Source organism: Cricetulus griseus, assembly GCF_003668045.3.
Source record: "Cricetulus griseus strain 17A/GY chromosome 1 unlocalized genomic scaffold, alternate assembly CriGri-PICRH-1.0 chr1_1, whole genome shotgun sequence".
Lineage (NCBI taxonomy): Eukaryota > Metazoa > Chordata > Mammalia > Rodentia > Cricetidae > Cricetulus > Cricetulus griseus.
In genome coordinates, this window is record NW_023276807.1 from 186,760,314 (window position 1) to 186,787,967 (window position 27,654).

At 45.2% G+C, this 27,654-nt stretch overlaps 1 protein-coding gene across 1 annotated transcript in view; it reads right to left on the reverse strand.

Annotated features, from left to right (window-relative positions):
- Positions 1–16,114: 16,114 nt before the first annotated feature.
- Positions 16,115–27,654, reverse strand: part of Drgx (dorsal root ganglia homeobox) — a 29,632-nt gene continuing 18,092 nt past the window's right edge. The window contains exon 6 of the mRNA XM_027389338.2: positions 16,115–17,700. Within this exon, the coding sequence (XP_027245139.1) occupies positions 17,435–17,700 (266 nt within the window). The 3' untranslated portion in view covers positions 16,115–17,434. The remainder of the gene's footprint in view (positions 17,701–27,654) is intronic.

Below are 27,654 nucleotides of genomic sequence, written 5' to 3' on the forward strand. Positions count from 1 at the left end.
TCTCACATCAAGTCCCACACACTAATAGTGGGAGACTTCAACACCCCACTTTCACCACTGAACAGGTCTACCAAACAGAAACATAACAGAGAAATAAAGGAACTAACAGATGTTATGAATCAAATGGGCTTAACAGACATCTATAGAATATTCCACCCAAACACAAAAGAATACACCTTCTTCTCAGCACCTCATAGAACCTTCTCTAAAATTGACAACATACTTGCTAACAAAACAAATCTCAACAGATATTTTAAAAATTGGAATAACCCCCTGTATCATATCAGATCACCATGCCTTAAAGTTAGAATTCAACAACAACACTAACTGCAGAAAACCCACAATCTCATGGAAATTGAACAATGTTCAACTGAATCGCCATGCACAAAACTCAACTCCAAATGGATCACAACCTCAACATAAAACCAACCACACTGAACCTCATAGAAGAGAAAGTGGGAAGTAGCCTTGAGGGAATTGGCACAGGAGACCATTTCCTAAATATAACATCAGTAGCATAGACACTGATAGCAACAATTAATAAATTGGACCCCCTGAAACTGAGAAGCTTCTGTAAAGGCCAACAAGACAAAACAGCTCCCTAAAGAATGGGAAAGGACCTTCACCAACCCCACATCTTACAGAGGGCTGACTTCCAAAATATACAAAGAACTCAAGAAACTAGACAACAAAAGACCAAATCATCTCATTTTTAAAATGGAGTACAGATCTAAACAGAGAAATATCAACAGAGGAATCTCAAACGGCCGGAAGACACTTAAGGAATTGTTCAACATCCTTAGCCATCAGAGAAATGCAAATCAAAACAACACTGAAATATCATCTTACTCCTGTCAGAATAGTCAAGATCAAAAACACCGATGACAGCTTATGCTGGAGAGGATGTGGAGTTAGGGGAACACTTCTCCATTGCTGGTGGGCATGCAAACTTGTACAGCCACTTTGGAAAAATCACTATGGTGGTTTGTCAGAAAATTGGGAATCAATCTACCTCAAGACCCAGCAATACCACTTTTGGGCTTATACCCAAAGGATGCATACTCACACCACAAGGACATTTGCTCAATTATGTTCATAGCAGCATTATTTATAATAGCCAGAACCTGAAAGCAACCTAGATGCCCCTCAATCAAAAAATGGATAAAGAAAATGTGGTACATTTACACAATGGAGTCACTACTCAGCCATAAAAAAACAATGATATCTTGAAATTTGCAGCAAATGGATGGAACTAAAAAAAAAATCCTTAGTGAGGTAATCCAGACCCAGAAAGACAAACATAATATGTACTTACTCATAAGTGGATATTAGACATAAAGCAAACCCAAAGAACCTAGGTAACAAAGGACCCTAAAACACATGGATCCACCTAGAAAGGGGGAAGAAAGACAAGATCCCCTGAGTAAATTAGAAGTGTGGGGAACAGAGGGGAGAGTGGAAGGAAAGTAGGTAAAAAATGCACTGCTCAATAAAACAAAAAAGAAAAGAAAAATAGAGCACATGAAATTTAGTGGGAAAGTGGGGAGTGGAGGGCAACTGGAGATGGAGGGAACGGGATTACTTGATATAAAATTCTCTATTAAAAAAGAACAAGGAAAAATTCTAGAACTAGAAGCATTAAGAGAACCATTCCTGACTCACAGGCCCATGAGATCAAAGAAGGGCCCACCATTTCCCTGATTGGCATCAGACACTAGTATTGTCTTAACTAGTTCTTGGTATGCCTTGCAACTCAGCAATAGATACCAGATCATTCTAATTGATTTCTACTAGGGCATATCATGCTACTGGGAGTAAGGAAAAGATGGAATCTCTGTGTTGGGGTTAAAGGAGAAGTGCCCTTCATCCCTGAGATCAACATCTGGAAGAAGCAGCTTGTGAGTAAGAGAACTGTCCAAGAGCACTCAAGGACAGGAGTTGATGCTACTATATAAGCTCTGCTCAGCCAGCCTACCTTTCATTCAGGGCTGATTTCACTTTCTACTGGTATAATAAAACCCCTGTCAATGGATAGCTATTGTGTCTGTTGTACTGAAGAACAATCTAAAGTCTAAATATTTCAGGACACACCAAAGTTATTGTATTTAGCCATAGAGCAACTGGGAGCTCCCACAGCAGGCAGCTCCAACTACAAACACTGCCCTGCATTCCTACACCCAGGATCCTCCAGGCCATCCATGCAGACTGCACCAGGGTGAGAAGACCTAGAGAGGAGTTCTGAAAGGAGAGACTTTAGAACCACTCCAGAGACATACTTGGCTGGGTGGGCATCCTGCATGGAGGGCTGGACCACACTGTTGTCATCTAACCTTCTTCATAAGCAGAGTGACTCTATCTACTTGCCTCCCAAACCCCACAGCCAGTCTACCTCATTCTGAAGCTCTCCACACACTATCCACACCTTCACCAATGGGCCACGGGTCAGTTAGAATGTAGCTGCAAGCCTTGGACCTAGCTTTGAGTTATGTAGACTTTGATTTCCGGAGTCATCACTGTCACTGAGGGCCACTTCAAGTGAAGATCATAGTCACTGAAAGTAAGGAAGGTCCATCCTTGGCTCATGAGTAGAGTCACAGCAATGGAGGGATAAGCAATGGGTATTCTTAGTTGGTTTGGTGACAAAGACAAACTTCTCACCCCAGATCTATTTCAGGAGCATCTTCCCAGAACAGAGCTCTGAAGAGTTTGATACTAGCAGATAGTGCTGGGGAAAGCAAGAAGGCAAACTCAGGGGGTCAGGTGTTCAGTTCCTAAGGGGCTACAGGAGAAAGAAAAAGTGTCTACTGACGCCTCCTGGTGGACATGAAACAGAGGCCAGCCTGAGGGACATCTGAGCCCAGCCAGGAGGATGGGGATGAATCTTGACAAGAGAAGCCCCTAGTTTGGAAGGCACTGTGATGATAAAGGAAGTCTGTGAGGGGCCAAATCTACCCCAGCAAGCTCCCTCGCTCCAAAAGCATCCCACTGAGTAAACAGAGATGAATCTTCCCATAAAGAGGGACTCCGACTGATGCCATTACTAATTGCTGGCAATAAAACTGCTAAATAAAGAACAGAGATGAAATGATGCATCTACGGGAGGCACGCCGACAGAACAATTAGACTTGAGAGATGAACCCGTGCTCACAGGCTGCACAGCCAGGCATGTATTATTAATAAAACACACAGTGATCCCAAGTCCATAGCAAAGGAAAGGGTACCCCAGCCTCTCCACCCCATGGAAGCCATCAAACTCTCTTAACATGGCACACAGCGGTGTGCTGAAAGGTGGCCACTGGGCAATGTCTGCCACCAGGAGGCTCTAGACCCTGGCCCTACGCCTGGACCAAGATGGTCCCACTTGCTCGTTCCCAGGTCTAACCCCTGTACTCTGAAAATTTGATGTTAGGAGATGGTGCTAGGGAGAGAAGGGAAGGTAGCTCCTGCTGTGACTTAACATGGAGAGGTGCTAGCATCTCTCCATGGCAGGGCATCACTCAGCAGCCACTTTCAGTTAGCTCTGTGCCAAGGCTAAGGGATGCTGGGTGGAAGTGGCCCCCACCCTGCTGTTGCATAACAAATTAACCTGAAGCTCAAGCGCTTAGGCTGCTGGGTTGCCAAAAGACCACTAGGAAACGGGGCACTTCTTTTTTATTTTATTTTATTTTATTTTATTTTATTTTATTTTATTAGTTCAAATTAGGAACAAGCTTGCTTCAGATGTCAATCCCTTCTCCCTCTCCCTCCCCTCCCCCCCCAACATCCCACCTGCCCCTAGCCATCCCCTCTCCACTCCCCAGGTAGGGTAAGGCCCTCAAAGGGGGCTCGAAATGGGCCACTTCTAGCCTTACCCAAATGGGTTTCCATTCTTCTAGGACTGTGGGACCTGAGGCCTTTCAGTTCCTGTCTGGTGGCATGCAGCTGCTCCTCCCCCCTCTATCCCTACCGAACCATCCAGGACAGAGCTATAGCCTGCATCCAACCAGGGAGCTGCCATCTTCTCCCAGGATCCCACATTCTTGAATTGCTCAATCCAGTGTACATTCAAAAGGAAGGGATTATACAGGAAGCCGGGATCGCTCAGGTCGCCTTAGAGGCTATCTGCCACAGCCCTATAGGTACTGGGTTGATAGACAATAAGATAAGGCGGAGTGGGGTCACCAAGTCCAAGAGTCCTAGAGTCCAAGAAAGTTAAATCAAGGGAGAGAAGGGAGGGAAAGAGGATTGGGGAAGGGGGAAGTATCAAAAAGGAGTCTCCTAATGTGTGTTATTAACCAGCTTTACACGACTATGACAAAACACCTGGCACAGACTGCTTATAAAGTAAAGAGGTTTACTTTGACTGTTGTCCTAGAGAATCAAGTCAAAATGCAATAGCCCCATTGTTCTGACAAAGGCCATATACCTTTGCAGAAGCATGTGTCTGAGAGGAAGCAGGTTCATAAGGAACAGGTGACAGAAATTCTGGAATCTGGGGTCCCGTAATGTTCTTTAAAGAAACACCTTCAGTGAGTGAGCCAATGATGCCACCAGGCCCTGCTTTAAAAGACCTAATCAAGCCTTTAGCAAATGAACTATAGCATGCTGGCACCTACCTGACTTACTAGGTGTAGCACCACACTGCAGCTCCTGGGATGTAGAGAGGGAGACATACCTCTCTGTTAGCGGGGTCCCCTCACTTCTCCATCTGCAGTTCTTCATCCTCAGTGGGCCTGGGCTTCATAGTCTCAGCACCCCAATGCCTTTAAACCAACTCGATTTCTCATGCAGATCAAATATTCTACAAGGAAATTACCTCAAAGACTTGCCATACAGTTACTCATTTCTTACACGTTTGATGGATACACATCTGTCTGGCAGCGATATTGCCACACCAATTGCCAGATATTTCTGGGCCAGTAATGCACTGCATCCCACAGCCCAGGAAGTTCTGCCCGTGCTTCATGCAGGGGACAGTCAGCCTGCTGTCAATGCAGCTCAGGAGCTCAGGAGCAGCCAGGAAGGGTGGGGAGCCAGCCATCTGCTTCAGAATGGGCAGGGATGAGGTCCCTGTGCTCCAAGCAGACTCTATTCCAGTCTGCACTGCAGATAGCAGAAATTTCTCTCCACTCCTAAGGCTGGAGGGTTCCTAGCAGGGCCCTGTCATGGCTGTCTTCCCTGTGGACCAGTAGTAGCAGGAAGGAGGGGAGTTGGATTTTGGGTACTACCTGCTCCAGGTAGGAATTCTGGCTGTTGGACTCTGGATAAGTAACTCAAAGCTGTGAGTCCATTTTTTTCCAAAGAAAATAAAATAAAAGCCGATCCTCTGACCTGTATGTGTGTCACAATCCTCCTGTGTTTATAACTTAATCTCCCTTGCAATGGGGAGAGGGTGATGAGAGGGGCCTTGTGGGTAAATTAATGTCCTTATTACAAGAGAGGGCTTGTTAAGAAACAACCCTGACTAATCTAGACCCCAGGAACATGGATTTCATTGAGGAAACCTTGGAAATCTACGGGACCTCCTGCAGTTGTTCAGTACTTATCCCTAGCATAGGTGTGGACTTTGGGAGCCCATTCCACATAGAGGAATACTCCCTGAGCTAAGACACATGGGGATGGGCCTAGGCCCTATCCCAAAGGATATGATAGACTCTGATGACCCCCTATGGAAGGCCTCACCATCCAGGGGGAGCAGAAAGAATATGTGATAGGTAGGGTTTTAGTTGGGAGGGGTGGTAGGGGAGGATGGGAGGGAGAAGGGAACTGGGATTGTCATGTAAAACAATCTTGTTTCTAATTCAAATAAAAAAATCTGGAAAAAAGTAGTAACCAATAAAATGTAAATTGGAAAAAAAGGAAAGAAAGAAAGAAAGAAAGAAAGAAAGAAAGAAAGAAAGAAAGAAAGAACCCTGACTCACATATAGTGTGAGGTTTTCTGACTTCATAAAACCAGACCAGGCTCCCTGATCCTGAATTTACCCTCCTAGTCTGTGCAATCATGAACCAATAAATTGCTGTTCTTGATAAATTACTCAGTCCCAGGTATTTCATTACAGCAGTGCAGAGTGAAGTAAGACACCAGCTTTACAAGCACATCATGATTGGCAGGGAAAGAGGACCTGGCACCGTGCCAGCAGGTGGACAACACCATGGATAACCTCTGTTTCATAGTCACAGCAACCTTGATACCCCTCAACACTCCTGCCTCCCCTCATAGGTTTTTCCAAGACTGGTTCCCTGACTCACCAAGCCCCTCGTCATGTGCCCCAGCCTGTGTTCTCCACTGTTCCCTTCCCTCTGTCATCTACCCAATCCCTTTGTTCCCTTCACTTAGCAGTATTGACTACTTTTAAAATTAGCATCATTTTTCTTACGTTAATTTTAATGACACATATTGATTACACATATTTATGGGAGCCATGGTTCCATACATGATACCAAATATGAGGGTGAGATTGGGGTGATGGGCATATCTGTCACCTCAGACACTTTGCATCTGGATATAATGACTCTATACACACACACACACACACACACACACACACACACACACACACACACACACAGAGGTACTCCCAGTCCCAGAACTGTGGAGATGGAGACAGAATGATCCCTGAACCTCACTAGTCAGCCAGGACAGCAAAATCAGGGAGCTCTAGGTTCAATGAGAGATCTGTCTCAAAAACAAGGTGGAGGGCTGGGAAGGTGGCTCATTAAATAAAAGCATGAGGATCTAAGTTCAAATCCCAAAACTCACATTAAAAGCTGGACATTTAACTCCAGTGCTGTTGGGGGACAGAGGCAGGAGAATCGTTGGGGCTTGCTCAAAGAGAGACCCTATCTCAGGGGACTAGGGCAGACAGTGATAGTGCAGGACTCTCTGTGCTGTTCTCTAGCCTCCTTGTGCACACATGGTCACAGGCAGGCACACACATGAAAGCACACATACATGCACACACACACACACACACACACACACACACACACACACACACACACACAATTAATTAAAGTAGAGAAAGATTGAGGAAGACATCCACCCTCTGGCCTCCACACACATGTGTGCACACACATGAACACACACACACACACACACACACACACACACACACACACACACACACCTGCAAAGAGGGAACAAATGAAAGTCACTGGGCATACTGCTGTTACACACTACTGCGCTCTCACCAGGGCTCAATGGACAGAGAACACCGGGCTCATCAGTGAGGAATGAACAATGGAAGAGTCCACATCACAACTTACCTAGAGGCAGAATGTAGTGGTAGAGGGAATAGAGTCACATTAATTATAAATGAGCTGCCAAAGAACCACACATGAGGACAGGGAGCGCTTCCCAAATTACATGCTTCAGAGGGGAAAAAAGAAAAGACCAAATAGTATGGAAGGCATGCAAATTTTTGCTTGAAAGGAGAACATGTCGACACACACACATCTCTGCCAACATGCAGATTCTGAGGAAGAAGGGCAGAGGAGAGACGCATGGCAATGCCCTTCTTACTGTGCAAGTCAATGGGAGCTGAAGGACCCAGTTCAAAGAAAGTTCACAAGGCCTTATGTTAAGCTTCCAATACACTACAGATTGCTTTGCCAAGGCAAGCAGGCTGGCATTGTATCTCCTCTTGATAAATTGTTCCAAAATATTAATAAGACAACACCACAGTCAATTTTGCATTCTTCTGCTTCACACTTTCAGGATCCCCATTAGCTAAGCTTTTTCCACATTGAAAATAATTTCCTCCAATCAACATCACTAATCATTTGGAAATACCACTCAAAGTAACACCCATTAGCATGAACACTTTAAAAATAAAACAAATGACAAGTGTGATAAGCATACTGAGAAACTGGAACCCTTGTGCATTGCTGGAAGGTATAGAAGAGGGTGTGGCCAAAATGGAATGTGATATGGTGTTCCCTCACATGAGTAAAAGGAGAGCTACCATGAGATTGGTAATCCTACCTATGGATATACATCCAAGATGTAAAAGCAAAGACTTGAACAAATATTTGCACAACTGTGTTTCTAACAGTGCTATACACAAAAGGCAGGGGTAACCCAGTAACCAGCAGCAGGTGAATTCATAAGCTAAATCTGGCACATACCTATAGCCAAATATTCTTGCATATTTATCTCCTCAAAAATGCATGTTAAAGCCCTACCCGCCAAGTCTAGCTGCATTGGGAGATGGGGTTACAAGGGAGAAATTAAGGTCAAATAGAGCCCAGATCTGATAGAATTAATGTCCCCACAAAAGGCAATGGAGATAGAACTCTTTCCACCCTCTCTCTGCCCTCTTCTTACTCATCTTCATGCATGCACAAGGAGGACTGACCACATGGAGACCTAAGAAGATCATCTACAAGCTGTAGAGGGATCAATCCACTGGTACCCTCATCTTAGTCTTCCAGACCCATACTGATGAAATAAATCTCTATTGCTTAAGCCATCCAACTTGTGGTGTTATGTGATCGCAACCTGAACTAATAAATGTCTGGTATGGTTAATGCCAACTTGCTGTATTTGATGTCTTAAATCACCATGAGTCACAAACCATGCTTAACTCTTTTTAAAACTGGGTGATAGCTGCTTCAGAGTTCCTTGTATAGAACAGTCTCAAAATAAAACAGATTGATGAGGAACAGACCTGGTTGCTAGGAGTGGGGTTGACATGTAGCAGTTCTGCACCCCAGCTGAAGGACAGTGAGCATGTACCTACACATACAAGTGGTACATCATCCAGCTGTTGCCCAGCCTGCAAAATGAGATCAAGCAAAAACTGATGAAACCCCAAAGGTGTGTAGATCACCAGTGCCAGTGTCAGCTTCCTGTCAAATTCTATGTAGTCTGCTATATGGGGAGATGGGTAAAAAGAACACAGGAACACTGTATTGTTTCTGCAAATTTTACATGAGTCTAAAATTATTCTCAAATAAAATAAAAACTTTTTCTATTGGACTTATTTCCAGGAATTCCTTGCCTGAGACTTGGTTTTGAAATACTTTGTTTTCCCTGTAGTGGCTGCAGAGTCTTGGGTCTTATGAAGGCAGGGTTTATGCCACTACAGTGGTTCCTCCTGAACTGATGTTTGTGAAAGGTGAGAGATATGGGTCTAGTTTTGTTCAGCTAACTGTGATAATACAGTTTTCTTAACGTTTTTTGATAAAGCTGTCCTTTCTCCAAAATATGTTTTTGACATCTTTGTCAAAATCAGCTAACCATAGCTGTGTGGCCTCTAGTCTGATAAGATCAGGAGTGTTCAAGCCAAATATAGGCCCTCTACTCTATTCCAATGACCTACATGTCTGTTTTTGTATAAGTGCTGTGCTAGTTTTTCTACTTAGCTCTGTTTTTTAAAAAAAGGCACAGGAGACAGTCTTGAGAGTTTATTAAAATAGAAAGCTTCTGCACAGAAGGGAGCCTGAAGAACAGGAAAATCACTTTGCCAACTACATAGCAGGCTTATGCCAATGAGCTGTTTTTCAAGAAGTGAACATACACAGAAAACAAAAAACAGTTCATCTATTCAATATGTGGGCTAATGAACTGGATAGATGGTTCTCAAAAGAAGACATGAAAATGGCCAGTAAACATTTGCAAAAGAGTTCACCGACCTTCACTACCTAGGAAATGCAAAGTAAAATGGCTTTCAGGTTTTCTCTCATCTCAGTCAAATAGTTATCAAGAAACAAATGACAGATTGGAGAGAAAGCTTGGCCATTAAAGGCTAAAGTTCAAACTAATGACAACAAATGCTGGAGAGGGTGTGGGGGAAGGAATCCTTATTCACTGCAAATAGGAGTGTTAACTTGTGTAGCCACTGTGGAAGTCTATGTAGGGATTCCTCAAGAGGCTAAAAATAAAACCAACATATGACCCAGCCATGCCATTCTTGGGTAGATAGCTGAAGTGACTCTAAGTCAAGATCCACACACCTGTACGTCCATGTTTATTGCTGCACATTCCACCATAATCAGGAGCTGGACTAGCCAAGATGTCCATCGACATATGAATGGATAATGACAATGTGGCATCTGTACCTAATTTGGCAATAAAGAAAAATGAAATCATGGCATTCTCAAGAAAATGGATGCAACGGAAAAGCATTATGCCAAGCAAAATAAGCCAGACTCAGGAAGATAAATACCATGTTTGGTTGGTTGGTTGGTTGGTTGGTTGGTTGATTGGTTGGTTGGTTGGTTGATTGGTTGGTTGGTTGGTTGGTTGGTTGGTTGGTTGGTTGGTTGGTTGGAAGAACCTTGATTTTAAATTATTGAACAGGAAAGGTATAACAGAGGTTAGGAGCATGTGCTGCTCTTACAGCGGACCCAAGTTCAGTTCCCACCACTCACACTTGGTAGCTCACAACTGATTGTAATTCCAGTGCCAGGGGATCCGATGCCTGTGACCTCCAGGAACACCGACATGAACATATCTACACACATCTACACATGATTAAAAATAAAATAAAAGTGTGTGTGTGTGGTTGAGTGAGTATATGTGTAAATGTGTGTGTGGTTGAGTGAGCGTGTGTGAGTGAGTGTGTAGATTATGGAACTGGACAGGGGATTATGAGAAGGGAGGAAGAGATCCTAAGGGTGGTGAGAACGCATGTATCATCGGAAGAACAAGAAAGGGAAGGATGGAGCTGGGGAGAAGGAACCAGCTGGAGGGGAGAGTGCATGGAGGAGAAAGGAGAAGGAATGAAAATACAGTGTAATGACCTATGTGTGAAGACGCATGATGACATCCATCACTCGTATGCTAACCTAAAAAGTAATTTTAAAAAGAAAAAGGAAATCATGACATTTACAGGAAAATTGATATAACTGGAAATCATTTTGTTAAATTAAATAAGTCAGACTCAAAAAGACAAATAGCACATTGTCTCTCATATGTAGAACTTAGATTTTAAATTGTGTGTGTTCGCATGTTTGTGTATGTGTGTCCTAAAGCTGGGAAGGGGATCGTGTGAAGAGAAGAAGCATTGCTAAGGGAATGGGGAACTGAGAAAGTGATGGAATACACAAAGCAGAGGAGGTACAGGGAAAGGGGGGTCAGAGAGGAGGACAATAGGGGTGGGATAATTTAAGAAAAGTCTAATAGTGCATACATAAGAAAATGCCATAATGAAACCAGTTTCTTCATATGCTATCCCAAAAAGTGATTAAATATTGGGCCAGTGAGATAGCTCAGTGGGCAAAAACATGTGCTACCAAGCCTGAGGACCCGAGTTCAATCCCTGGAACTCCTGTAAATTGTCCTCTACACTCACACATGAGCAGTGGCACATATGTGCACGCAAAATAGAAGTTTAAAAAACTATGAAGTAAAGATAAATTTTGTTTTGTTCTAGTGCATTCAATCCTTGGAAAAGTAGCAGTTTTCTGTAGCCCTTGGAGACAGAACCCACTGCACAGTGTGTGGCATGCTGTTTCCATGCACAGGGTTTGCACACCTCCAGATGCATCTCACAGATGGGAAAACTGAGACTTGGAGAGATCAAGAGACTTGCCAAAGTCACACAGCCAGGAGGCAAGCTTAGGTGATCCCAGCTATGCTACTCATCACCCCTTATTAGCCACCTTGACTGCCACCTGCAGACTGGCCTCTGGCTGCAGGTGTGAGACAAGCTGATAGGAACAAGGAGCTTATTCCAGGCTGTGGGCAGAGCAGCTGTTCTGAAGTCACAGAGCCTGGGGCCATGCTGCTCTACTGTTCTTGTAGATAAAGTGCCCCACTTAGGAGAAGCGATCACCCGCTCTCCTGCTGCAGTCATTAGCTCACTGACTCCTGGAAAAACCATTTGGCCATTGCTGACAGATGCGGCCATTACAGAATCACTTAGCCCCTCTCCCTGCCCCTCCCGACCTTGGGGGAGGGGGGGAGCTCAAGGCAGGCAAAGCCCAGGGGACAGTCCGGGCCATTCACTTCCTGGCTCTGCCTCCTTTCCAATCCTGGGCTGGCTGCATTTCACCAGGCCACACTAAAGCAGCAGGAGGCAGCTTCAGACAGTGTAGTAAGCTGCCAATGACCTTGTCCTCCTGAGACCCATTCGGAGGCTGCGTGTACCTTCATCATCTCCTTGGCTCCACACAACAGTGTATGCTGGGAATGAGAGTTATAATAGTCACTCCACCGGTATAGGACAGGAACGGAGAATTGAGTTGCCCAAGGTCACACAGGTAGTACACATTCTCAGACCTGACCTACTTCCCCAGGCCTGCGCTGCCACCGTCCTGTGGGAATGCTAATGTCTATGGGAACTCCAATGTGGGAGTCCTGGGGTAGGGCTGGGACAAGGGCCATTTCTCTGAATCAAGAAGATGGAATGGCCTGATTCTGTAGGGAGAACAGCTTATACTGAGGGGACGATGGGGCCACTGTTCAGAATAGAGTAGATGCCGGCCCAGTATGTCACACGTGATTTCTATTGAACAGCTGTTGGTGGCGCTGTGGCTCCATAGGTCCACCCTCCCATGCAAGAGCTTTGTTGTCATTGGAAGGGCCATCTGGACTGAGAACAGATGAGAACAGCTCAAGGGAGCAGCTGGGTGTTGTGTGGCCACAGAGTCCATGAGCCTTGTATGGATTTGTATCAGTGGCCAAGTCCTGTTATGAAAAATACCAAGCGGAAGTAGATTTCCTGTGTTGTGGAATGGAGCCTGGGTTGGAGTTGTGCTGTCTTTCTTTTTTAAGTGGATCAAATAGCCCAGGCTGGCTTTGAACTTGCTGCGTAGTAGAGGACAACCCTGAAGCCCTGATCCTTTACTGGCACTTCTTGAGAGCTGGACAGAAATGCACTATCACACCTACTCCTGTGCAGTACTGGGAACCGCACCCAGGGCTTCGTGCATTTGAGGCAAGCACTCTGAGCTTCATCTGGAGCCCTCAACTTCCATTTTGTAAATAAATAAATAAACTTCCATTTTATAAATAAATCTCTCTATAAAGAATGTATCCTTATGGTGGTTTGTTCCACCACAACTCTACCTTCCCCTGCCTCTAACACAGCCTGCCCAGAGATGCACACTCCCTGTCCGCATCTAGATCCCTAGGAACTGTTTGCCCTCAGGTAGGGTGGAAGGAACCTGGGAAGTCCTGATTGGCCACATTCCACTAACTACCAGTTCCACTAACTACCCAGGTGGTCTGGGTGAAGCTCCAAAATGACCACGGACCAGTCAATGTCCAGATGAATGAGACAGATGAGAGGTGAAACAGATGGGCTGTGTGGCCCTGGGTGGATATCAGAGACAAAAAGGAGTGGGACGCCTGCTTGGTTCTTGATAACCTGACCCCCTGAAATCCAGGATGAGTCTGAGCCATGTAAAATCACTTGTTATCCTTTTGACTTGATGGTCAACTCACTCAACTTAACACCATGGACTCGAGGATCCTCATTTATCCCAGAACCCTGCTCCCACCCCTCAGTGCTGAGGGTCAGGTACAAGTCTGAGCATGAGCCTCCTTCTGGAAGTCCTGCTCTTCCATGAATTCCACTAGAAAAGCAGTCTGGTGAGCTCCTTCCTCTCCTGTTCCTCCTTTTCTTCCTGGCATGAGGTTTCCAACTAAGAAACGTCTTGCTAGGCCCTGATACCTCCAAGGCATGGTAGGAAGAAAACCAGTCTTCACACTGTGCTTTCTCCATACCAGGCTTCACTCGGAAATGTATCCAATCATCACCTTCAAAATACCCCAAAAGCACTTTGCTATGGTTACATAAGAGCTAAAGTACAGAGAGGTTAGATGACTTGTCAGGGCCACACAGTCAAAAGAGCTGGGATTTCAAACAGGTAAAATGTGTATGTACCTTGGCAAGACTCTGAACTGGCAAGAGTTTTTTACTTTTTCTAGTGAAGCCAGAAAGTTTCATCTCATATATTGGTTGAATCCAGCCTAATTTGTGATAAACACCCTAAAAAGCCATCTGAGGAGCCCAGGAACTCTCACTATATCAGGGCTGGGGATCCCTGCTGGGTCTGTCCACAGACAGACTTGCACACAACAGGAAGCCAGTGCACTGGCCCAGAGGCAAACCAAGAGGGAAGGCACTGGCCTCTGCTCTGGGAGGCAGAACCCAGGGAGGCCTCCTCCCTTCCCACAAGCCTTCCAGCCAGACTCCATAAACAGCAAGAAAAGCAACAAAGCTGCCCTACTTGCCATCTGCCCGGCTTCTGCCACTCACCTCTCACAGACCACCTGTGCCCTAGTGACAGGATCAGGGCCATTAAGCCCAGCTGTGTGCTCCATAATGAGCCCCTGTTCCTGCCACTGAACCTCACCAGGAAATGTCACTTTAGAGAAGCTGTCCAACCTTCCTGCCCTCAGTCTTCATATCCATTAAATGGGAAAGGGGATTAGACTCTCAGATGCTTGTGGCCAGAAGCGTTTGAGATTCGAGGTGTTTTCAGATACTGGAATTTATTTTTCATAAATATAGCAGAGATGCTTTGGGGAAAGGAGCCAAACAAAGTCACAGGGTGGTGTTTCGTAAACACTTTGCATAGCCTATACATGGTTGTTTCAGTCATCTTGTGTGTGAAGTATGGAATGGAATTTTCCACTTCTGTAATGTCAGTGCTCAAGAGCATTGGGGTTTTGGAACATCTAGGAATTTGGATTTTCAGCTAGGGCTATACTCAAGCAGTACTTCCCTTATGGGTGGATTGTGATGGTGTGATGGTGGGATGCATTAGCCCCTGTCAAGTTCCCAGTCGATGAGACAGTGGTATCTAATAAAGCTCTTGCTACCCAGTTGAGAGACCCCTGCACTGGATATTCCTAAATAAAATGCAAACTGGAGGAGGGAGGAAGCCTTCTGAGAATGGCCCAGTGTCTTGTACCCAGGTCACCCACCATGACTCCCTGTGGCCCAGCTAGTGCTCCACTTCCTAGGACCGTCATGCTGACCAAGGCTGACCACTCACTGCCCCTGTCATGGCTGCAATGGCTTCTAAGCTCTCTTACCATAACCTGCAGTGCGTTATGTTATGCTCTTGGAATGTTTCAACTAATAAATTAATAATAGTTATTAATCAATCATCAATCAATCCCTGGGGCCTGAACCTCCTTTCCAGACCAAAGCTGGATGTCTTTTATAGTCACATTAGGAACTTCTGCAGACAGGGCAGCCCACAGGGGCTCCAGCTATAACTGCCCCAAAGAGCACTTCACCAATGATGGCCCTGATGAGGACAAGCTGGGGCAGGTGGCCAGAGTCCTTAAGACCTGAGGGAGAGCTCTAGATGGCACAGGGGCCTCCAACCTGCCCCAGCATCTGCTAAAAGGTTCTTGTGCCTGAGGCTTCCAAGTCCTCCTCCTGCAAGCGTTAAGAACATTTCCATTTGCACGCTGACCAAAATGGAGTATTTGGGAGCACAGACTCCACCCAGCCCGGAAGCGTAGGGACCAGGAAGGAGAAAGAGAATTCAGCCTTTAAAGTCTAAATTTATTCAGGTGTTTAAACGAACAGAAACAATATCATGCATCGGTTACTTTTTTCCCTTTGTACAACAAAACTAAGTGCTCAGATATCTCTGCAGAGGTTTGGCGCTCACTTTTTTTCCTTTCTTTCCAGAACGTCAGGCAGACTTTTCAATGTTATCCAGTTTTGCACAGTCACTGGAGTGTCGCGTCATGAATTATTAAATCAGTGCTTCGTGGTAATACATAATTTCTTATCAATTATTCATGCTAATGTGTGTGTAGTTTACTTAATTGTGTTATTGACGATCAAAAGTAATTTCCTGAAAGTCCTCAAGGACACAAAATTTAATCAGCATAACTACTTTTCGGATGCAATGCTGTTAAGTATTCTTAATTTGCCCAACAGTTCACTTATTTATGCACCTTTCTGGAGGAAATACGAGTTTAATCAAACAATTAGATTGAAGAGTTAGTGCGCATAAGGGCTGGAGCATACATTGCTCAACCAAACCTTCGTAATTACAGGGAAATGGAAGCGACTTGGCCGCTTTTTGGCAAATCACTTCATCTTTGTACTCAACAAGCAAAATACAGCAGGAACAAGGATCTGCTTTTTTTTTCTTTTTCTTTTCTTTTTTTTTTTTTTAAGGAGACAGTGTGTTCTATCAACTGTGTTGCAGTAATGGTAAGTGAGGCACGATACACTTAGGAGTATTACAGGGGTAGGGGCTTCTGAAGAGTTGAGGGAGAGGCAGAGGGCCTGAAAGCAAAGCCTTTCAACTATCACAACTGAAATGAAAACAGCCTTCATGAAAGCAGTAACAGTTTGCATGGAAACATCAGTAGCAAAAGCCACCAAAGACCACCACCCTTCAGCACCGAGAGGCAGGCGGGACTCATGCTATTGCACTCTCCCCTTTGATCTCTTCGAGGTCACCATCCACGTGAAAGAACACAGCCACACTAGACTGAGGCAGAAATCTCTATGAAATTTGGACCTTTGGAATCCATTCTATTTCACCACAAGGAGTCATCTTCCTGGGTTTCCTGTCTGCGCATTCACACATCGGCCAGTCCTGTCTCCTTGCCCTGCAGATTCCCCTCCGCATGATGGGGACATAAAAAAGGGCAGTTCACTTGTGCATAAGTTATTCCAGGGGCCTTCCTGGGGATCTCCTCCCTCTTCAGGGGCTCTTGTCCTTTTGTAGGCCACAAAGCTACTTTCTGACTGGTGACCTTCCCACCATTCTTTACCATTCTTCTGTAGAGATGCAGGGCCTGCAAGTGGACACTCGAGTTGCAGGGGACCCACATTTGCTCCACACCACGGTATCAAGATAGCAGCCCCCGGGGCCACAGCACTAACGTGCTGTCTGACTGGGACCTGCCAGATGTGCCCAGGGAAATCCACCAGCATCAGGACCACTGTGTACTCACCCATGTTTTGTCACTTCCTAACCAAAACCTCAGCTAATACCTTTAGACAAGAGAAAGGGGGTTGTTGCTGGCTGAGGGGAGCGAGAACGGATACATATTCTACCAGTTCTGTGGTTCTTACACAATATGAGAATGACTGTCTCGTTTCTTGTCATGAGATGTCACTCCTTGGTATCTTTCAGAGGTGATCCATGCCACAGTCCTTGGAGTGACAAGACCTCCCCAGATAGCTCAAGAAGGGTGATGGGGTGAACAAACATGGTTTGCCCCAATGCTTCTTGGCCTGGAAAACAAAACAAAACCAAACAAGAAACCCAAGGGCCTCACCACAGAGCAGTTTCCAGAGCCACTAAGTGCCATTGGGAACTGTCACCAAGAAAAGCCAGAACAACCACAGCCCTCCAGCAGAATTCTAGAGTGACTCTCCAGGTGTCAAATGGCTGAAGGTCTCACTTTCCCTGCCAGATCCATGAGGAGGTGGCCACTTCTTGTGGTTCACAGAGTTACAGGGCTGAGGCTGAGAGAAGCAGGGATGGGGAGGGCTCCAGGCTTGGTTACTCTGGACTCTCATACACTCTTCTCTCCCTCACTCTGTTCCTTGGTTGGGGAGGTCTTGTCCTGGCTGCCTTCCGGAGGTGCCTGCTTGGAGGCAGGGCTGGGGCTGCTGCTGGTGGAGGGCAGGAGGTTGGCTGACTGCAGGACAGCTTCTGAATGCTCTCGGGCCTTCATGCGCAGAGCAGCCACGCTGGCAGTGCGGTTACTCTGGCAGCCATAAGTGGGGAGGAAAGAGAGCCCCATGGGGTCTGGGACACAGCAAGAGCACAGTGGGCCTCCTAGAGGAAGAAAAACAGAGGCTCTGTCATTGTCCATATCCTGTTTCTCAGGCCTGGGGAGGGCTGTGCCCCAAAAGAGGGACAATGATTCCCTTTGGATCCAGATACTAGACTGAGAACAAAACCCAGGTCCCCAAAGATGCACGGCTCTAGGCATCCAGTGGTCGTCCAAAGAGCTATCAGCATCAGGAGACCTGGTCAGTCTTGGCCCTATCTCTCACCAGCCATGTGTTGTCTCAGTCCAAAATTGGTTTCCGTGAACCTTGACTTCTACTTGGGTGAAATGGAACAATACATACACATCACAGAGTTGTAATGAAGGTCTGATGAAGTCATCCCACACTCCAAAACAGTGTGCCAAGCCACCCTTAACAACTCACTGTGAGGCTTTGCTGGGTGCCCAGCCACTCTGCCAGCTGCCAACTGGAAACCACTTACAGCTTCCATGTCAAACCAGAACACATCCCATTCAAGAAGGTCAAATCTTTGTGAAGGGGACCCCCCCCTTAGCAGGGACCCCCCGGGGGTGGGGGGAAGACCCACATAGGGTATAAAATGAAAGCAGTGGTGTGTTCTCCCTGCAATGTTGGAGAAGCTGAGCAAGGTTCACCTTGTGCACCAGCTCATGACAGGTGTTAGCTACTTAAACTGATAATCTTCCAGTTATAAGAATTCTTTTCCAATGCCTGCAAAGCCGCCAAGAAGACATAATGCTTACTAAGTCATTTTGGATCTGGCCATTTAATGAAAAGAACTGTTGGCCACTGCTTATGGCCCCAGGGCTGAAAGGACCTAGGTTTGGGGCTCTGAAGTAGTTGTTGGAAACACATTTAGCACAGACTCATGCCATGGATTATTATTCTTACTTACTTGTGGCCTCTTGGCTGGCAAAGATGAGACATACTGCCCTGCAATTCCTGAAGGGGCCCAAGCCAGAGCTAAGAACCATGCAAAGAACAGAGTCCCCTGTGTCTCTGATTCCCCTGTCATCTTGGACATGCCCATCAGCTCATGAGCTGATTTTTTACTGTCTGGCATGGCTTGAAGTCCCCCTCTTCAGGCCACCACAAAGCAATAGTCCAGATATAATGCCACTTTGTTTTCAAAGTCATGAGGGCCAGTGTCTCACAGAGACTAGCCTCTGGGGGTAACCTCAGCAATGTCAGCTATGGAGGCAGCTAGAAGGCCTACATAGTTTTGTCTCTCAGTGCCAGGTCCGGGCAACCCTCCTTCTCTTCAGCATATTCAAGGATGCTGCCTTTCTTTGCCCATCCTATTCAAAAGCAACAAGAAGATCCCCTTGGTCCCATTCACCACTACCTCTCCTCACCAGTATGGCCATGAGGGTGTAAATATCCCTCCTTGCCCTCTCCTAATAAGGGGTCAGAGGTTCTATGCCTTACAGAGGTGGGAGCAGCCGCTTCTGGCGTCTTAACATAATGGCTGAAATGCAGCAGCGGCTTCCTGCCTTGGTTTTTAAATGAGGACCTGCTATATACAGGTAGGAACTACCAAGATGATGGGGGAGACATGTCACCAAGGCCAAGTGCACAAGGGAATTCTGAGAACCGTTTTCCCAACCCTGACTGCCTAGTTGGTCTTTAACCTGAGGTGCATTTGATCAGGCTCTGAGTCCTGTGTGCTCCCTGTTCCCAGTGGCATCACACAGACAAGGTGGTATGTGGACACACATTACAGTGAGATGTCTCTGCAGAGACTCAGCTTTTGCTGGGAAGGATGTCTGTGCTGGCACCATGATTTGGGGACCTCAACTAGGAGGTCTTCTTCCATCCAAGTCCCCTTCCAAACAAGGAACTTGTTGTCTACGAAAACCAAAGGTGTGAAGAAACCAAAATACTAAGGATTAAGGTCCATTTGGGAAGAAGGATAGCAAAGAATTTGTGGTTTTCTCAGCTTGGATTGTTTACACTTTTCTATAATGATCATAAACTTCATTTAAATTGTTATTGAATGGTAAAAAGAGAGAAGACTGGAATGACCCAACACAACTGAGAGGAGGCCGGGAGGCTGAGAGGGTGGCAGGGAGCCCAGGGCCACACACTAGCTGAAAGCCCCATAGAGTGGGCTGGGGACCTGGAAGGAGCCTCAGGCTCCACAGGCTCAGCCCTAGCAGTCACTGTGTTGAACTACCTAAGGAAGGCTAGTTTTGCCACAGAATAGGACTTGTTCCAGTGTGTCCTGTGAGTTAGATCCTCTGTTACTCAGGTGACAGTTTACCTTCAATAGAATATAGAAGTGACAAAGCTTCTCCTGAGGCCACAGTCTATACATCCTGGTGACACCAACAATGGCCCCAACAAAGTCTCCAATAACTTCAGTCCTGGCCCTCAAACACCAGATTTAGAGGTGAAGAAAACTAATCTAGAACCCAGTTTGTGGCCTAGTTCTCACTCACCCCACCCCAGACAGATGGGGAAACTGAGGACCAAATGAAGTCAAAGATTCTAGAGGACACTATGATTAAAACTGTGCTACACGCCATAGAGTGACATTCCTCTTTGGAAGGAGACACTGACCCATTTTACAAGAAGGGACCCCAAGGACTTGATAAGTGAAATTAGCCATTAGGAAGACAGTAATATAGGATTCCAGTCAAGATAATAGACAAAATCTATAGGGACAGAAAGTAGAATGTCAGCTCTAGGGGCCTGGGGAAAGCAGGAACAAAGAGCTGCTGTTTAATTGTACAGCTTCAGACTTCTGAGAGGAAGAGCATTCAAATATGAACCATCATCCATCAGTATTCGTGTAGGACTACCTACAACACCAAAACCCAAGGATGCCTTAGTCCCTTATAAGAGAATGGCACAGAAGCCATGAGCATCCTCTTACATTCTTTCATCTCTGGGTTATTGTAGCGTTGGGCTGGTAGCTGTCCTACTGCATTGTTTAGGCGATAATCACAAGAAAAATTCATGTGCCTGGGTCCACACAATCCAAGTTGCTACCTGTAGGTTGTTCAATTGAGGAGTGCGGAACTCTGCACATCCAGGGATGGTTGTATATTTAACCACATTGAAATGCAGTTAAGGGCTTGGAGAGCTGGCTCTGCAGTTAAAAGCACAAAATGCTCTTGCAGAGGACCCAGTTCAGTTCCCAGAAGCCACACTGGGTGAATAACAACCACTTGAAACTCCAACTCCAGGGGACTTGACACCCTCTGGCCTCCAGGACTCAAATGCATGTACCCCTCCTGTAGACATACATAAACATAATTAAGTTAATGAAAATAAATCTTTTGTTTGTTTTTCTTTCCAGACAGGGCTTCTTTGTGTAGCTTTGGAGCCTGTCCTGGCACTCGCTCTGTAGACAAGGCTGACCTCAAACTCACAGAGATCCACCTGCCTCTGCCTCCCAAGTTCTAGGATTAAAGGCATGAGCTGCCACCACCACCCAGCCGAAATAAATTGTTTTTAATGTGGCTAAGTTAGTTAAGTGCACTTTGCTATAATTAAAAATAAACTTTTAAAACTAACCCTGGGTCAAAAGATGGATCCAACTGGTCCAGAATGATGAGGACCACAAGAAGCTGCTAAGACTCTTTTCCAGTTCTTACAGTGACTGAGGACCTCCAAAGTTCCTGGGGCTCCCCTACCTGCCTAGCCATGCAGCTTCACACCCACTAGCTAATTCCCTCAACCCTGCTGGCTTGATGCATCCTTGACTAAGGCAACATTGCAGGTTTGTAAACCTTCATCAAGTGGTACACACCTATAGATGAGACCATAAAGTAGGGCACTGTCTCTGAGATGAACACTGACCACAGAGGTCCTGAGGCATTCATCAATGGTCAAGGTGTCTAGTTGAACTCTCAAATGCCTAAACCGCCCATCTAGGAAAACTGAGGAATGAAGCCTTGGCAGAGTGAAGTATGTCCAAGGGGGTACCTAAAGGGACCTCCCCCTTGTTCTTCCCTACTCTGCCCTAAACACAAGCATGGAAGATGTGACTAGCCAGGATGGAAATGTGTATGAGACAGACTGTCTATGTGATAGCATCAAAAGCAAGCAGAAGACAATGGAGACAGGATGGGATTTAACAGGGAGAAGTGTAGAATCCCTGATCTGTGCCCAATGATCCAATTGTCCAAAGGGAAACCTGCTTTGTCTGTGAGTACATTGTCAATGTGACTTTATGGGAAACTTGTTGTGACCCCATAATGTCATAAGCTGCCTTAATAAAGGCAAAAATGTACACGAACAAAGATGGCAGAATCTTCTTCCTCTCAGGTGGCCATACCATGCCTTTAGTCCTCCATTAGCTAAAACTCAGACCAAAATGTACACAATGCTCAGGAGAAGTCCATTCAAATACTTTACCAAGGCTTTGGGGTTTCTGAATGTGAGTTCCTGGCTAAAATTGTCTGGTTTAGAAGGTTGTCACAAATAGAAAAAACATGTGACTGTTGAGAGCAAACATGTTGGTGTAGGTAATAAGTAGGAGACAAAATTACATAAACAGCATTTACAAAACAACACCTCAAAACACATAGTACTGGGAAAGCCATGTAAAAGGTTACCTGAGGACTAGGGAGGGAGCCCCTGGGCAAAATGCTTGCTGAGTAAGAACAGGAACCTGAGTTCAGATCCGCAGAACCCACAAAAAAGGTTGGTTCAGTGATACATGCCTGTAACTTCAGTGTTGGGGGACAAAGACAGGCAGATTCTGGGGCCTCACTTGCCAGTTGAAATGGGAAGTTCCAGGAGCAGTTAGAGACCCTGTCTCAAAAACTATGGTAAAGCGATGGAGGAAGATAACTTTTGACTTCCACTCACTCTTAAACAAGTAATTATACACACATATATGGACAAACATTCATATATATGTGTATATACATATATATGTATGTGTATATATATTTTTAATTTTAGAAAAAAAGATGGCTTGAAGCTGTCATAACAGAGATTGGCAAGCCACACATAATGAAGTTATATGAAGCTTTGAAATCCATGCCACACTTGTTTCTATTAGTGACAGTGACATCAAATTGGCTAGAAGTGAGGCTCAGCATTCTTCTCAAGTGCATCAAATAAGTGACAAAGACTTCTGGAAAATGAATATAGCAAAGTCAAGTCATCGTTGAATTCAGAAACTTATAGGATGAAAATATATATCTTAACCTGGTGAATTGGCTACAGGTAATTTTTGAAGTATGACCCTGGCCCAGTGATCCAGCCAGGACCAAAAATGTTCCTCTGTGATGGGCTCACACCTCAATGAACCCAATGACAGCTGAAAACATTAAAGATTGAAAATGCACCTAATAGAGTCAACCCACACAACATCCGAGCTGAGCCTGACCACCTGCACGTACCCAGAACACTTAAATTAGCCCACAGTTGGGCAATAACATTCAGCAGGCAGCCTACTCTACAAGAAAGTGTTTAAACCCTCAGACAGTTCTGTGATCACTGCACAGAAGGTGAAAATGAAAATGAGTGTACAGTGTGCCTTTCAACCAGCCATCGTCCAGTCCAAATCTAAGCCCAACACCATCATGACTCCAAGACCTTCCATCATTCAAGCTTCTCAATTCACTTCCACTTCATAAGTTACCACTGAGATCTGGTCTAGAAAGTAGGGTACTAAGTCCTCAAACAACTATCACCTCCACAATCCTGAAAAAAACAGGGCAATTGAAAGTCCCAGCTCATGGCTTCCTCCAATTTCCTGTTCTAATCGGCCTGCCTTGTTCTGATGTCCCAGGGGATGATCCTGAAAACAGGAAATGGGCATCAAGATGATACACTGGATTGACATTCCCATCTATACTTTCCCTACCTGCAATGGGACAATTCCTGCACTCTTTCATGGCCATGCTTATTCCTCCACCAAAATGTCCATCTGACCCAGAAGCAGAATATCCATTCTGTTATGAGGGTTTTGAGAAGTAAGACAACACTCCTGATTTCCAGACCTGGGAAGCCAGAGGGATTATCTGGAGCGGTCATCATTCAGTGTTTTTGTTTCTTCTTTCCATTTTGTTTTGTTCTTAATTTACTAAAATCTATCATCGTGATTGGGTCAAAAGTTAAATTCTCTACAAAAGAAGGTGCTCTAGTGTGGCACATGGCAATGAGAACTGTGAGTGGCCTACTAGTCAATCTTGTATACAAAACATACTGCTGCTATGTTAAAATTGCACTGTAGGAGGATGGCTAGTGCCATGAAAAGTCAAGAACTAAATATCAAGCTAAAAGCAGGTTTAGGGACAGGAAGTCAATGTGGTCCAGCTTTGACAAATATGTGAGCCCCCAAAATCCTCACTATGATGGTGCTGAGAAGCAGAGCCTTTGAAGGGTAGGTAGTTCACAGGGAAAAGTTCTCAGTGCCCTATAGGAGCTCAAAGGGCCTAAGAGGACAGAAGATAGGTGATAGGTAGATGATGATGATGATACATATATACATACATATATACGTACATACATACATACATACATACAATAAATAGACTGAAGAAAGAAAGAGAGAAAGAAAGAAAGAAAGAAAGAAAGAAGAAGGGAGGGAGGGAGGAGGGAGGGAGGGAGGGAGGGAGGGAGGGAGGGGGAGGGAGGGAGGGAGGGAGGAAGGATAAAGGAAAAAAGCACACACTCAGCTGTCCATAGTATCCATGGGGAATTGGTGCCAGGATGCCCTAAGAATACAAAAACCCATGGATGCTCAAATCCTTTAAATAAAGTGGCATAATGTTTGTTTGTCATTTTCCACACTCGTCCCCTAAACTTCAAATCATTGCTAAATAGCTTGTAACAAACACCTAACAAAATGTAAGTGCTGTGAAGATAATTGTGCTGGATTCTTACTGTGCAATGACAAGAAAAAAGCCTACACATGCTAGTATAGACATAATTTTCTATTTCTTTCTCTGTGGGGTTGAATCTGCGGGTGTAGAACCCTCAGTTACAGGAAGCCAATGGCATACATATAGAGTATTTGCAAATATATACAGCATGCTGATTTTGTATCACAAGTATATATAAATTTATAGCATCTAAACATTTTAGAAGCATATTTATTAATTTTAATAACAAATTTATATTTACAAGTAAGTAACATTAAAAGGTAGTTGCACAAATACCAAAAGTGATACAAAAACAAAGTGATTGGTTCTGTTTGCCGGTTACAAATCGTCTTTTATTTCATTGAACTGTATTTCCTACATTTTCTAGGCTAACGAGGTATTGGTCTCATCAATAGCAAGTCTGGGACTTCTTGTGGCCTCTACTTTCCTGTCTGCCTCTATGCAGACAATGGTACAGATGTTGCTCAAATCCTCTTAAGCTACAGAGGAATAGACTATGTCCTCAACTCCCAGTAAAGACTCTGAAAGGCTAATGGCCTCCAGCTACAACAGGCTATTAGTACAGATTTGAAGCTGAGGATGCACCATGAGATTCACCCAGGAACACTCCATTCATCTCCCACTCAGTGAGAACTGGCATCAGGAAGTCCCTTCACACAGGACCCAAGCAGCCCTCAAGCCTGAAACACCCCCCAAAACCTCCCTCCTTGTAGCCCACCAACTTCCACCATCATGCAAAAACTACATGGTCCTTAAACACAGCCTGAGGATTGTTTTGTTTGGGAAAATACTACCTCCTGGACACTAAATTAAAACATACAATTAGATTTCCATTAAGTTACAGCAAATTCTGCTGAACCAATCTAATCGGCCTCTATCCCTATATGACATCATGCTTTAAAGGCTTGGCCTGAACATAAATACTTAATGTAATAAATACAGTCTGAAATATTTGATCTTCTTGGCAGCTTAATTGATCTACTACAGAGACTGACAGGAAAAATTAAGTTAGCTCTGTCTCGTCTCTGCCAATAGCACAGATTCCTCCTAAAGGGCCATGTGATCTGATGTGGGTGGCGGGTAGTGTTCTGCTATACTGGTTTCTTGTAGACCATTCCAGTTAAATGTGGAAATTGAACAAAAGCAGAGATGCATGGACTTGTGAAGCATTTCTTACCAATGCCATAGTTCTTTTTGCTTCCTAATCAGACAAGTCAATGAAGAACCATATCTCTGAGCGCCATTACCTATTGCTTAAATTCTTGAGTAGAAGCCATGTGAGTGTGTGGGTAGACGCCCGTGATATTTTAGCGGGGTTCCAGCAGCTGTGGCTAAGTGTGCTTGTCATAACCAGATATACTCATTGCAAAGCCAAATTCATGCTCAGACTCTGTCTCCTATCATGGACCCCTGATTATGTGTTCCTGGTCCCACTCTGTGGTGTTCCAGCCTTTGCACCATGAGATATTTGTGTGAACATCACACTTCCAAGCACCTTCTCCAACCCCAAATCCCAGAACCAACAACCAAATGGTCCCATTTTCATGCAAAGTAAACACTCAGTGAATATTAGGGGAATGGAGAAAGAGAGGGACAATCTGTCCTTCCTGGAAAGTTGGCGTATGTCAGTCTCTCAAGATTTCTAATGCCCAGGTTCCAAGCCTCCTCTTGGAAGGAAACCCTGTGGTCACGGCAAAGTTACACACTGTGATTGATACCAAGAGCATGAAGCTGCTTTCGCAAGGTCCTTTAATGCTACTAAGCCTGAATCACATACTACCTCGATGCCCTCTACCACATATAAACACGATATCTTGACATTCACTCGTTCATTCAGAAGACATCCGTGGACAGGGACCAATTCTACTCACAATCGCCACCAGGTTTTTGATGCCCTACTAGGGTTAAAGAAGGTGTCCTGTTTCTGCCTGAATGCTTTTCCAGAGTTTAAAAAAATACATGAGCAGCTCCCAGCTCCCAGATCTGAGAACCCCAGCACAGGCAAAGCAAATGCAGGGTCATGTACAGGCTGTTTTTGTTTTGTTTTGTTTTGTTTTTCTGGCTGCCTCTCTCAGCCTCTGGCACCAGCTGAACACTTCCTCTCAGCTCCCTGCACTCCAGGGCCCCATTGATTAGCAGGAAGGGCAAACCCATCAGCACCCATAGGAAATGACTTCCAGAAAATGAACTGTAGGTTTTAAGCTGGAAAATGACAGCAGGTGCCTGTCAAAGAAACAGAATCAATCCAGGAGCCTAGCATGGGGTCTCCGAGAGGGACACTTGGGTTGCTGACTTTGCCTGCCACCGGCAGATGTACTCTGTGACCTTGAGCAGTACTATTGCTTCTGCTGGCCTCAGTTTCCTCACTGCTACATGGAGAGATGTTCACCAAGGAGGATCGTCACAAATCATGAGTGCCAAGTTCTCTACCCCTCTAGAATTCGGAATTTTAATGTCCCCCCCCCCCGCAAAAGATCCGTGTATTATTGAAAGTTAGTCCCCAGCCCAGGGTGCTGTTGAGATGGTGGGGCTTTCAGGGAGTGAGACTGTGAGAAGAAGTGAGGCCACTGGGGACATATCTTCCCTGACCCCTGCTCTTCCTTCTCTTCTCAGCTGCCATTAGGTGAACAAGCATCCTCTACCACATGCCCCTGCTCAAACAACAGAACAAAAAGACTGAAACTATAAAGACCAGGAGCTAAAATAGACTTCTCTTTCTTTGGAGTTTAGCATCTCAGCTATCTGGTCACAATCCCAGAAGCTAGCACTGACATTAAATAATATTAAACAATCACCAGACAGAGAGGGAGCTAGGGCTGATCCAATCACTTTCCTCGTGAGGAATGACCATGCTCTGTCCCTCAGGTTCCCTGCTCCCCTAACCTCTTGCATTCTGGAATCCTGCAGGGTGCACTGTTTTTCCAGGGTGCTGTGCACTGCCCATGCACCATGGACCTCTATTACTGCCCCCTGGAGGCCAAGAAGCTCTTCCCTAGGTGAGCAAATATCTGTGGAGTATAAGGTCCTCTTTCCCAGACATCTAAACCCAAGCTCTTATCAGAGCCAAAGTGACCTCTGCCCCTTGTCATCCTGACCCTAAAGACAGTTACTATTACTTACTGGAATTGCTG